The 13,768-nt window shown below is 34.8% G+C and overlaps 1 protein-coding gene across 5 annotated transcripts in view; it reads right to left on the bottom strand.

The window, feature by feature from the left end:
- Positions 1–2,686: 2,686 nt before the first annotated feature.
- The window catches only part of KDM6A (lysine demethylase 6A), a 176,115-nt gene continuing 165,033 nt past the window's right edge, over positions 2,687–13,768 (bottom strand). For all 5 annotated transcript variants that reach the window (XM_037037817.1, XM_037037820.1, XM_037037818.1 and 2 more), the window contains 3 exons: positions 7,123–7,249; positions 4,715–4,885; positions 2,687–3,557 (listed from right to left, as the gene is read on the bottom strand). In XM_037037817.1, coding sequence (XP_036893712.1) covers positions 3,528–3,557; positions 4,715–4,885; positions 7,123–7,249 — 328 coding nt within the window. In that variant the 3' untranslated portion in view covers positions 2,687–3,527. The remainder of the gene's footprint in view (positions 3,558–4,714; positions 4,886–7,122; positions 7,250–13,768) is intronic.

Raw genomic sequence — 13,768 nt, forward strand, 5'->3', positions numbered from 1 at the left:
AGGACAATGATATGAAATGCTTAAAACTGGTGAACTGTTTGCTATTGATCAAAAACCAACATAGGTCTTAGACCAAACTGACTCCCACTTCCCCTCAAATTCAACACTTTTCTCCAACCATGGCAATCAAGATTGTTGCTCCACTGAGTGTCCCTGGCAAATAATTGTCACCAGCCATCTTATGCCAACCCAAGAGAATCCCTTTAAGCTCTCGTTTTTGCAGCTTGGAGTGGTTTTCAAAAGCTCTAGGTTGTGTAACATCACCTAAGGCTGGTTTCTTTAGCTTCCTTCCCCTTTGCAGTCTCCTCTCTTTATACTGACATTACCTCGCCCTACCGCAGCTCCTTGTATGATCTTACGTCCTCTGGCTCCGATCACCACCTTAATGGGCAGCTAGATACATGGTTCTGGCACAGGCCTTTCCTAATTCCAACTACTTAGATGCCCTACAAACAATTATCTTCCATTTCCAGAACAGTACTTCTGTTATTTCCTATTCTGGTTAGAAGCACCTCCACCCACCCTATAGACATCTAAGGGGTTCTGTGGACTTTACTTTTTCTTTCAAATCTTTGTTTTTATTTCTATCCTTGCAACATTCTCTCCCTTGAATTTCTGTGCTTAGAAATATCCCTCAGAAAGTATGTAGTATGTCTGTCTGTCGAGATCTTGCTTTCAGGCACACCCTCTGGCTCAAAGAACTTTTTATAAAAATTAAAAAAGGAAGTATCCCACTGGAAGTAATGTGGAAGATCAAATGTTTTAAAAGCAGGCAGGAAGACTACTGCAAATTCAATATTGTACTTTTGCATAAATTCTGTGGATGGTTCCATGTTAACCACAGGGTCAGGTCTAAACATCTCTCATGGAAGGAAGCTTTCCAACATCAGGGCCTTCCTCCCTGTCCAGCTGTCTTTTAATACTGTCAATCCCCTTAGTCAAAGCTCCCAAGTCCTCTTGCTCTGGAAGGTGTGATCATTGAAGTAAATTAAACCCTGCGGAAACACAAGCCCCAATACTACTCACCCTTATTACCTCTTCTAGGTTTTGCCTGACTTATTACATGAATCTCCCATATTATATGTGTGTATGGAGGGTAGAAGGTAGGAATCACAGATTTGTTTAGGAGATGCTAAATAAATATATTGACTGAAAATACACATAATAATTTAAAGATTTAATAAGTAGGTTCTGAGGACCAGATACTCCATTTAAGGTAAATTCGTAATATTATGTCACCTGAAGTTTCAGTTGATCAATTACTAGTATATTGAAGGTCCTGTCAACTTACTATTTTGGAAAAGTAATTCAGATTTTAGATTTTTATTTCAAAATGTAGAAGCCAAATTTTTATTTAATTTAAATAGGTTAAGCAGGTTAAACTGCTATACTATTATAAATGATATTAAATTAATGAAAGCAATTTCACATGACTTTTCTCATCTAGTTACAATTTGAAGTAATTTTCAGGTGTTTGATTTCTATCTCCTACCCTCTCTATCCATTCAAAGACTAAGCTGTGGAAGTAATATTCTTGATATACACAATAGGTACTGGTGAAACACCACCAAATTACTCCTAAATATCACATAACTTACATTAACCTTGGCAATAAACTATCTTAATAAAACCTTAGAAAGACACTGTGTAAGATAAATTAGAGCTAAGAAACATTTAGGTATAGCTTTTGCATTCTTATAATCATTGTTTCTGGATAGTTGGCTTACAATTTTTATTTGCAAAAAATGTTTGTCTTGAGTTCATTTAGAAATACTAATGGTTAAACATATCAAGCAGTACTTAGGCAAGCACTCCTGCTTCTTAAGTACAGTAAAAAAGTACTTGATTAATGCAATCAACGTGGCATTTTAACAGAAAGAAATATAAATTCTCTTTAGTCATACATATAATTTCATTTATAGCATTCTCTGTGCTTCATGAAAACTTCCTGGGAATATATTAGAAAGTTATCAAGAACAGAGTATGAAATTAGAGTATATGCCAAATGCAAGGTACTATTACTATAAAACAAAATACTATTGTTAATTAGAAGTGACCTGTTAATGCTAATATAGCTTGCTATATTTCACTAGTGATAATGGAATTTGCAGACTAACCCCCACCCATCATGTCGTGCAAGGAGGAAAACATGAAATTTCAAAATTGCCTAACATTAGATAATAAGTGTCTTAATTTATTTGAATTCTAAAATAGAGTCCTTCATCTGATTTTTTTTCCCATATAAAACACTACTAAGTGATGATGTACAGGATTTGTCAAGCCCATATAACATTCCCTTAAGTTCAATCACTACTGGGTTTCTATTATTATACTACATTTTGGCAGCAATTGTTTATTGGTCTGTCACTGCAGGAATTGCAATTTAACAATAAACCAGTCTGACATTTTAAGTGTTGAAGATACATACCATATATATTTCTTTAAAAATAATCATACTTTTGTAAGCAATACTTTACAGTAGACACCTCAAAAATCTACCATAGATGTGAAACTTAAAATGAGAAAATTTTAAGTTCTAAATCTTTATACATATATATCCAGATTTCTATATATATTATATATACATACATAAGTATATATAAAATATATATAATCAGATTTGAAAAATGAACAAAAACTGGGCACTGTACATAAAATCTTTTTTAAAACTCAAACAATAGAAAACTCTTTAAACATTAAACAATTTTAATAAAAGTTTCTGTACAATGCTAAGCAGTTTTATTTACACATAGAAAATGTAATAGGAGTAGTGTTTGAAATTACAGAACTCCTTAAAATTTCAATGGCAGGTAAATCTGGAAAAAATAACAGCATTCCATTCACAAATATTTTCAAGCAATAAATATGTATTTATAAATAGTGTAAATTTACATCAAGATTAGAAACAAAAATCACAAATCTGAAGTTTATTCCTTAGTCTATGTGCAATCCCATTATCTTTGTGACTTGGCTGTTAATTTTTTAAACATTTTATTTAGGAACCAAAAGTGTAATAACCGCCATGGTTTCAAAACAAGACAGATAAACATAAAAGCAGTAAAAAAGTTCCTTACCTAACTTTTCACATTAAAAAAAAAAGTTGACCAAAGAAAGCCTTAAAATTGCTAACTACCTTACAAAGAAATGATTGGCTAGACTAGTATTTTTTCCAAGGAAAATTCTGAAGGAAGAAAAGATGAAAACTGATTCATCAGCCCAGAAATAGAGAAATATAAAAGAAGTTGTCTTCAAGTCAGTAGTCTGTATGATGTTGCCAGTTTTGTCAGATATATACAAAACACAGAAATTATTATTTTTTTTCTGAAGTACAGCTGATCAGCTTTGTGAGAGTCCTGAAGTAGGAGCAGTGCTCTCTGTCCAGCTGGTTGACACTCCGCACTTGGAAGGTTGCATAGACACAGTTTTCAGCCAGCAGCCTTACGAGACAGCTACAAAAACCAGTGGTGCAGAACCGGATTACTTCCTGAATAGCAGAAAAGGTTGCATTTAATGTCCATGGAACAATATCAAGATGAGGAAGATGGCAATGGAGGAGCCTAAAAAAAAAAAAAGGAAGGTATGTTACTTTGGTATACAAATTGTTAATAGAGTTCCCTAGCTCAATGCTGAAAACACAGTCTGCTTATGAAGGTAGGGAAAAAACAATTTTCAAGAAAGTTTCCATAGCCTGCAACATGATGTCAAAGTACGACCTCCCTTACTGACTCCCTAGCCAATTTTCCTGAATCTGAGATCATTACTCTACTCAGTGCACCAGCATTTTTTGGGAACTTCTTCACCAAATAGTTGTATGTCCAAGAACATTAAAAGTCAGTAACATTTTTTTATTGGTAGACAAATTTTTTAGATTGCTTTAAAAAAAGGCTTATGGAAAATAATTTAACAAATCAATTATAATTTTATTAGTGACTGGCTTAAGAACCTATCTCAACTAGATAATACATTTTGTTTAGCATACTACAGATAATTTTCTTCTTCAAGCAATCTTGAAGACCATTCAAATGAAAATATCAGGAGCTAAATTTCAAAAATTCAGTTCCTAATCTCATATGTAAGAAAAATTTATTGGAGGAAATCAACAATTAATAAATTATGTGTTTCTATTCATAAAACTAGTGATGTGCTAGAGTAAAATGTTTCCCCCAAAATCTGTTTAAAATAAAAAAAACTGTGTCATTTTTTAAGTACACTTGAATTCATAAAGTTTTGTAACATAGCAAGAAGTTAAGCTCCATCAAATACTCCCATGAGGTTAATACTTCTGGCAAAGACAAAATTTGTAAAAAAATACAATGAGCACTAAAAGCACAAGTATGTTTAAAAGCATATTTACTGATTCATTTTGTTGACACTAATAACCTGTGTGTGCACAAAAACTTTATCAACTGCCATTAGATGGCATAAAGAATATGATAAGTGTTCAAAAAGCAAATAAGGTTTCAAAAATATAATTACTGTGACATTCTTTAGGCTGATCTCACCCAGGAAGAAAAGTGAAAATGAAATATGTTATCTTCATAGGAATAAATACTTGCAAGTGGAGGGAGAATGGTATTAGTATTTCCTCATGCAATATTCAACAAACCAAAAGAAAATTGAAGTATTTCATTACCTCCTGCTTATCAGGTGGCAGAACAAACAATGCTGCTTCCCTATCCAGCTAACTATGTACTCACATGTTGATTTCACTTACTAATGTAAATTGATCATAGACTTGCATCAGGTCCTCCATCTTGTACTGTTCTAGCACCACAAAATTTTCCAGGTTTCTGCTTGTTTTTCGTGCACAATCTTGGCAATGCACTATGTAGGTCTTTCGAGAAATGCTCTCATTAGTAACAAAAAGCAGATCAAAAACCTCCACCTATTTTATATAAGAGAAAAAAACCATTCAATAGTGACAGTGGTATTTAGTTATTGTATTGCTTTAATATAATTATAGAATTCTACTTTACATGGAATGGTAGACAGTTTTTTCTAGTTAAGATGGGCACCAAAACAAACTTAGCTGTGTTTAAGATTCTTTAATGGACCAGGTTTATTTTGAACTAAACCCAAAGACATGAGTGGTAATGCATATTCAGGGCCGTGACCTAAGGGAATGGCATATTCATCACAACCGCCATCAAATGCCTAATTTAAAAGTTGGGTAAAGGTCAGTCTATTTTGCCTTAAATCCAAAACATTTGTATACAATCACATAAGAGTAGTCATCACTTTCCTTTTACTTCTCATAACAGAGCACTGTGTATAGATATTTGTCTTCCCCTACAGACTGAGCTCAAGATAAGACTATGCTTAACTCATCCTTGCACCTCCAGGGCATATCATAATGCTTAGTATTTAGCCAAATCTCAAAACACTTACTGAATAAATATAATCTGATTTTACTGATGAGGAAACTGACAGGTAAATGACAGTAAATATATAGCTATAAGCCTCATGTTAATAAGTTATGAGTATAAACAAAAAGTGAACTCATGAGTATAGTATGATTTTAGAAATAATACCTGTACCTTATACAGAAAGAATGGTGAGTTGCTAAGGTTCAGGAAGGATAAGGAATAACACTGCAGGATAGGACTCATTGTGAAATACTGGAAAGCTTATACATTCATCTTCCTGAGGTATAACACACCTAATTAGAACCTGTCTAAGCTCCTAATGATTTACTCTGGCCCAGTGACACATTAAAATAGGAGACAGATTATTTAAAATAAAAGCCAACGACAGAATTACAGAACTTCAAGATTTGGAATGATTCATTAATATCTTGGTATATCCTTGAATTTACCCAATGACAGAAAACTTTCATGACTTCATGTCTTCTTTGAAAAGTTATGTCAATCAAAACCCCAGAGCTCACCATGTCTTTCACTACCAACAACGGGCAACAACATGACTTGTGATTTGAGCTACAAAATTTATGAGCATCCTTCAACTTGTCCCTCACTTCTGCCACTTAAGAAGCTGTCTTGAGGATTTTATCTATGAAATAATTTTGAATTCTGGCCTAGGCCTTAAGATAACAACTCTTACTTAAGACCTCTGCAACAGCCTCCTACCTCCATCTTTTCAAATCACTTTTCTCTTTGAAACACATATCTAAGTTGGTTTCCTCTCAAACTCTTTGATGGATTCAATGACCTCAGAATAAATAGCAAATTCCTTTCAGGCATTCAAGATCCTCTGTAAGCTTCCTACTACCTAGACTTGTAAGTATAATTAGTATAGTCTGTGTTCCAGTCACAGTGGACTACTTATCCGTTTATGAATAAGCCATTCCATTTCCCATACTGTTATTGTAGCTCATAATAACATTCATTCTACCTCCAATTCTCACCACTTTTAGTGTTATCCTAACAGTAAGAACAATTTTGCATTTGCAAGTCTCATGTACATTATAATTAGTTGTTTATAATTTGTGTTCTTGGAGTAGAAAGGAAGCTCCCTTGGGTACTGTATCTTCATTATTTCTGCATCTCTGCAAGCATTGGCTTCAAAAGAAGACTGACCAATGTATTGTGAATTGCATCTGACAGGATTGAACCTTGATCTGCCTGGAGCTATAATGAACTACAGGGTCCAGCACAAATAATGCCTATTTTATTACAAAATCATAAGCATGTAATTCTGTAACATAGCACCATCATAGTCAAGCACACCATACAACATTTTAGGTGAAATGTTCAAATTGAAACTATAAATTATTACACATATATTATTACCCTACCAACTACACTTAAGCAGGCGGTACTTCTGCCAGACCCTGTACATCCAGTTTATTGGAATCTGTCTGCTTCTGGACTGTTCTCACTTTAAAATCTCAACACTAAAGTTCTTTGTGATTATCATCTGTTAAATATCTAATGGATGAATGACTCTGTAGCAGCTACTTTTAGGGTCAACTCATATTTAGTAAAATAATATATCACCAGATTAAATTTTAATATAACAGCCGAGTAATAAGAAAGTAAAATTAAACCTATTTCAGTAAAATGTATCACATAAAATTATAAATACATTTTTAAAAATAACTAAAGAGAAACTGGAATGGTAAGGGGCTTTATAAAACAAGGGTGGATAAGAACAGTCATTTACCTCACAAATGCTACAATAATGTGCCGGTTCTTCTTTTGTCCGCCCATGCCATATAATCTCTTTTCCTGCAGCAATGAGAGCTTCCCTCAATGTCTGGCATTGTTTCAGCGTTCTTAGAAGACAATACCTATTGTAGGGGAAAAATTATTTGTGACCAGCAACTGAATATTGAATATTCTTTAGCACAAAAGATATACTATTAGAAATAATGCCAAGAGACTCCATTCCAATACCTGTGACTTTATTTTTCTTTTGTCAATTTGTCAGACAGTCTCAGATTTAAAAAAAAAAATAAGGTTTATGTTCAGCAGGTTTGATGGTAACATTAGATCACTTAAAGTTGAGAATAATTTGCATCTGAACATAAAAATATATAATACATGATTCCTTGCTTAAATATAAGATAATTTTGGCTCTTATTTGGGCAAGTCAATTAACCTCTTTGGGAGTCAATATTCTCATCCTTGAAATAAAGGGTCTGAATTCCAGATCTGAACTGTTGTGATTCTAGCAAGGCAGGAAGGCACATTATTTCTATCAACACTACCCAGATCATCATAAACAGCATCAGCTGTATAGTTGCTTTGGAAACTTTTTTGAGTCTACATGCAGAAAACTAAATTGGTTTCAGTCTTGCACTAATGAAGAAAAAAAGACATTTAAATCCTCTATTTTAACTTGAAAATAATATAGTGGAATCTTTTATTTATATTAACACAATTGAACTTTTCTTAGAATTTGTACCTTTTCTAAACACATACTTATGATGCTAACGATATAGTGAATTCTCACAATTTGTGCTGATTTTCCTATAGGTTTGCTCTCACTACTTGGAATTGTAAGCTAAATTCTCTTACTCTCTCCTCTGAATCTTGGTGGCTCAGGTTTTCCACTTCAACAAAGAGGCTGGACTAAATGATCCCTGAGGCACTTTTGCCTCTAAAATCTGGAGACAATGAAATATCCCAAAGAAAAGAAACTGGGTTTAGCAACTGAGTACTGGTTGAAAGCAAAGATCTTATCTGTTTTACTCATGCTGTTTACTCTGCCTATGACAGTGCCTGCTGGCATATAGTAGGTGCTCAACAAACATTTGATTACTTAAAAACTAAAATTTAGAGTATGATAATTAATACCATATTTAATTTCTCTTAATTTATATTTCCTTGTTATTTTATGAGACTAAGTTAAAGTTATCATCACTTTATCACAGCCCATGTAAATTAAGCCAGGATAAAAGATGACTAAAAATATACGTAAAACTTGTTAATTTGTTTAACAAACATAAAACAATATCAACTTCACAGATGTAAAGCAAATCGATTAAGTATTATATTAAAATGTCTCACTTTGTTCAACAATTCTTGTGCATTTAACTTATTTAGGAAAAAAAAAGAACTTTAGACTATGGTTGCAAATCCAAGCTAGGACAGCTCGCGCTCTCTCGCGCTCTCTCTCGCGCTCTCTCTCGCGCTCTCTCTCTCTCTCTCATGTGTGTGTGTACACACACTGTGCTATGTGTCTGTGAAAGTGTGCCAGCGAGGTAGCAAGTAAAAACTTAGATCATTGCAAAAAGAGAGAATATAATTTAGACTATGCTGCTAGCTCTTGAACAGTACATCACTCTTTCCCTTTTCCTTCTTTCCCTGTGACCCATACAATTCACCTCTGAAGGCACTGAGATCAGTTAGCCACTGAACAAGTTAGCCAATTAGGGCTTCAAAATAAGGTCTCTTTTATAGGAAAATAATGCCTAAAACCCTCTAAGATACCCCTGGAAGAATGGCAGACTCCATTATGCTCTCATGCGGAAACAAACAAAAAAATAAAATAAAATAAAAATAAAGAATAAGGCCCAGGCAGGAGGCATGGGATTAAGTACTTAACACATATTATGCCACTTAGGCCTCTTAACAACCCTGTGTGGGAGGCATTATTATCCTGATCTTGCAAATGTGGAGACCGGTGCTCAGAAACAATATTTGTCTTACATTATAAGGCTACCACAATGACTCTCACTTGTCTTCTTACCGTCTCCCTCTCTTCTCTTTTGAAGATGAGATAAACTTAGTGCAGTTCTTTTCCCCCAAACACAAAGCCTTGGTTCTGTGCAGTATTATTATCCCGCTCTTTACTCAGCAAATTAACTTTCAACTGCAATGCTACTGATTAGATCGGCAGTTAAACAGCTATTTATAATTTATGGTTAGTTTGCTAGTTTCATCTAGAAAAGGGCAATATACTACTTCCCTGCAAAGAGTAAAGGGTTAGAGATAGGGTTGCTAGTAATATAAGGCCATGAATATTCTGTCTAGAATTGCAGCTCCAGAATTTTTATTCTGTGAGATATTAGAACCCTAGAGAACAGACAGCTCTATTAATCTAATCTGACAATGAATAACCAAATTATAGTTTCCTCCTTTCCCTTAACATTGAAATTGTTTGTTCCTTCCCATTTTCAAAATGTAGCCATTGGAATAGAAGGAGACAAGGGGCAGCGACACTGGGGAGAGAGGGAGAGGGAGGGAGAGAGTGAGTGGGAGGGAGAGTGTGAGGGANGGAGTGGGGGAGAGGGAGGGAGAGAGGGAGAGGGAGGGAGAGAGGGAGAGGGAGGGAGAGAGGGAGAGGGAGGGAGAGAGGGAGAGGGAGGGAGGGGTGCTGTTCTGAAGGCCACAGCAGTGGGCAGGTCCTAAAGAAAGAATGATTCCACTGAAGGGTAGGGAAATATTAGAAAATACAGGGATTTAGAAGGATCCTAGGGAAGATAAGATATAATATTCAAGACTTAACAGTAATCTCTTTTGCTTTGATTAACCCTATGCTTTGATTTTACATAAAGATGTCTGAGTGTGCTGAAGAGCTAAAAAATAAGTAAAAAAAAATTAAGGTTGTCATTTCCTCTATCATTTTTTACCTTAGAGCAGTTAAGAATTCAATTTGTTAAAAATAACATTAAATCACTAGCAAAAACTGTAAAAAATATAGAAGATATGCTATTTTAAATAAACGCATTTTAGAAATAGGGTCAGAAATAATTTCAGGAGATTAGAGAAGCAGGGAATTCTTTGACTCTTAAGGACCAATGTGGTTTCAGGATCTAACCTGTTTTTAACTATTCAGATGAAAGACTATGGTAGAATGGCAGACTATTAATGACAATTCTGGCTTGAAAGAAAACCAAGAAAAGGTGACTGAGGGCTTGGTCTATTTGAGGTTACAGAGTACACTCTAAGTCCACTCAAAAAACAATCTGCAAATAAAATGAAAATACACTTAAAATATCAGAATAAGAAAACTGAAGAGGATAATATGAGGACAAATGATCATATACAATATATTCATAAATTAGGCAAAAGATAAATAGACATAGTATACCAAGGATGCCAAGGAGGGAGAGCTCCTCTTCAAACAAGGGGAGGTGGAAATCACAGAAATGCATAAAGAAGTTGTCCATTTAGATGTAAGCAGGAAGGAAAGGTAGGAGGGAAGAGCTTTCCAGGCAGAAGAAATGCCAAAAGCAAAGCTTACTTAGGGAGCAAATACTGTTCTTACAAGATTTTAATCTTGGGATGAGGTTTATGGGGCAGGAAAACAAACAAAGCCAAAAGTGATATAATATTACATCAAAGTTAAGACAACACTGGGGATTACCCTGACATTTCTGGAGGCAACCTGACTACAAACTAAGTTCCCAAATACCAGTGTAGAGGCAGATGAGGCATGGGTTAACTTGATACGGTACTTTTAAAGTCATTATGGTAACAATCTCAGCCACTAAGAAATAGATGGTGTATAAATTCAAGTATACCAAGAGGTGCTTTGCCTTGTACAATCCCTCCTACTGAAAGAGCCATGCAGGGAAAGCCAGCCAACACCTGAGCCCTCATTAACATACTTGCCACCTGTCACTCCAGGGTTGCATTCCCCTTTGGACAACAGTGAGGGTTTAAATGTCAGTAAGACATCTAATAGTTTCATTTAAACCAACCACATGGCGGAAAATCAAGGTCTCAGTCAATGATAAAATGAGTCTCTTAGCTTTAAACTCTCAGGTAGAAAAAATAAGCATTAAAGAAAAATATATGTAACCATAAGAAAGTAGAGTTTTACAACTTTTAGATTTTGTTTGCTCCATGTTATCATCAAACACTGTATATGTAACCCAATAGTGTATTAGAAGATCCCCTTGGCCAACAGCGCTAGGATCTATGTTAACTATGGATTGGTCTTCATAACTATACTCTCTTGTTCAATTATTAGGCCAAACGGCTTTGACTAGAGTGGTAGAATACCTCATTTATCCATTTAAAAATGGGAATTAATGGGAAAATGGAATGGCCCATGCCTCATCTGCCTCTTAACAGTTTAATTCCTATTCAATTCTTCGGTGCTTGTAATAAAATGCATATTATGTAGGTAGGATAATAATCTATAATACGAGTGAAAGAAAAGGGGAAACAAATATTGTTACTTCTGAAAGAAATCTAATCTTTCTTTCTCTATTCTTAGAGATTCCCTAAGTTGCCTGATCACAGGATTCACCTATGCCACCATGAAACAGATTCCAGAGTTCTTTTCATTGAGCTTTATTTTATATCTTGTTAGAAACAAAGCCTAGAAATCTTATTTTAATAAGAGTCTGAAGTGATTATTATGATCAGGCAAGTAAAAACCAGTGCAAACCTCTTGTTTCATAAGTGGTGAAGTGGGAAAACATGCCAAAAATTTGTAAAATTTCCAATACACTAGTATAATAACAACTTCACAAATCACCATGTTTTTATTTTTTTAAAGATTTCATTTATTTACTTTTAGAGAGAGGGGGAGGGAAGGAGAAATACAGGGAGAGAGATCACTGTGTGGTGGCCACTCATGTGCCGCCCCACCTGGGACCTGGCCCGCAACCCAGGCATGGGCCCTGACTGGGAATCCAACCAGCGACACGGGTTCGCAGGCTGGCACTCATCCACTGAGCAACACCAGCCAGGGCACCATGTTTTTTATAATTAGAGCCTTAAAAAACCACAGAAGGAAAGCTTCAGGGTAGGTAAGAACACAGATTATAGAACTATATTGCATGGGTTCAAATCCTAGCTCCACACATACTTACTGTGCCTTAGTTTGCTCAACTATAAAAAGGGGGCACCTAACTTACAGTGCTATTATGAGGACTACATGCCATATAAATGATTACAATTAGTGCCTGGCAGTGATTTACACCTGAACTTCACAAATAAAATCCATAAACTGTGTTAAAGTAATTACATAATTACTAAATTGAAGTTATTTTTACTTTGAAAAAATTGTACAATGAGTGCCAACTGAAAGTGCAATAGTTACAACAACAAAAAAACATAAAACAAATTATTTAAAAGGAGTTTAGATTCCATTAAGTCAGAATTTCTCAACCTCAGCACTACTATTATTCTGTACTGGATAATTCTTTGCTGTGTGTGTGTGCTGGGGTTGGGGGGGACTGTCCTGTACACTATAGGACTTTTAGCAGCATCCCTAGCCTCTATGCACAAAGCATTAGTAGCAACCCTGCCACTCTAATCATGATACTGCCGTATGGCCCCTGGGGACAAGGGCAAGGGGAAGCAAAACTGTCCACAGTTGGGAACCACTGTACTAGATCCATGAATATTAACTAAAAAAAAAACCCCAGCCAATTGAGGTTTCCATAATTAGTATTAATAATAACAACAGTTTATTCTGAGACCTACATAATATTCATAAAAGTTATATTAGAAAAATAAAATTATCATCCTCATTTTCCAGGAAGGTAAACAAGAGTAATAGGTTTAGTAATTTGCCCTTGGTCCCCCAACCAGTAAAAATAAAGAATTGACGATATGAAGGTAAGCTGGACTACAAGCAACTATACAATGCTGCCGTGCCTGTAATATTTCACTGGGATGTTAAATAGCACAGATTCTAACACTTAAAAAAATTAAAAAGGAAAGGCAAACAATGAATATAACATGATACTTTTAAAAACTAACATAAAAAAGAATGCTTTATAAAATGGTCAAAAGAATGACAAAATGACATAAGAAATTAAGTTTGTGATTTCACTTTATGTGGAATCTAAAGAACAACACAAAACAAAACAGAAACAGACTCACAGACACAGAGAACGAACAGATGCCTGCCAGAGGGGAGGGCATTTGTGGCAGACTTATCTGATGACTCCTGCTGAGGTTATATAGATAATAATTATACTAGTCTTTCAATCATTTTTACAGTTTAAAAAAATTTCAAAATAAAAAGTTGGGGGGAAAAGGGTGAACAACTTTTGTGGGCATGTAGCAATGCATAATATGCAAATTTTATGTTTTAAAGGAAAATAAGTTATATCAACATAGAAAAACTATCATAGTTCAATGAGTTATAGAAACAGATCAGGAGCCTTATGTTTATGTCTTCCTTATTAATTCATTTCTGTGTATGAGACTGCTCTACTTTAAAAACAGCTAATGATACAGAAAACTCAACAACTAACAGGTGGACCTTAAACCTGAGGAACATTTAAAAGTTTTGTCTACAGAAATAGAAATTAAGTTTGCTTGCAATATACGGGGCATGTGTAAAAATTATTTTTCATTTAGTTAAAGGAAATCAAGAAAGAAATTATGCCTTGAGA

The sequence above is a fragment of the Sturnira hondurensis genome, unplaced genomic scaffold, assembly GCF_014824575.4.
Source record: "Sturnira hondurensis isolate 20B ecotype Veracruz unplaced genomic scaffold, ASM1482457v3 Scaffold0023495, whole genome shotgun sequence".
Taxonomy (NCBI): domain Eukaryota; kingdom Metazoa; phylum Chordata; class Mammalia; order Chiroptera; family Phyllostomidae; genus Sturnira; species Sturnira hondurensis.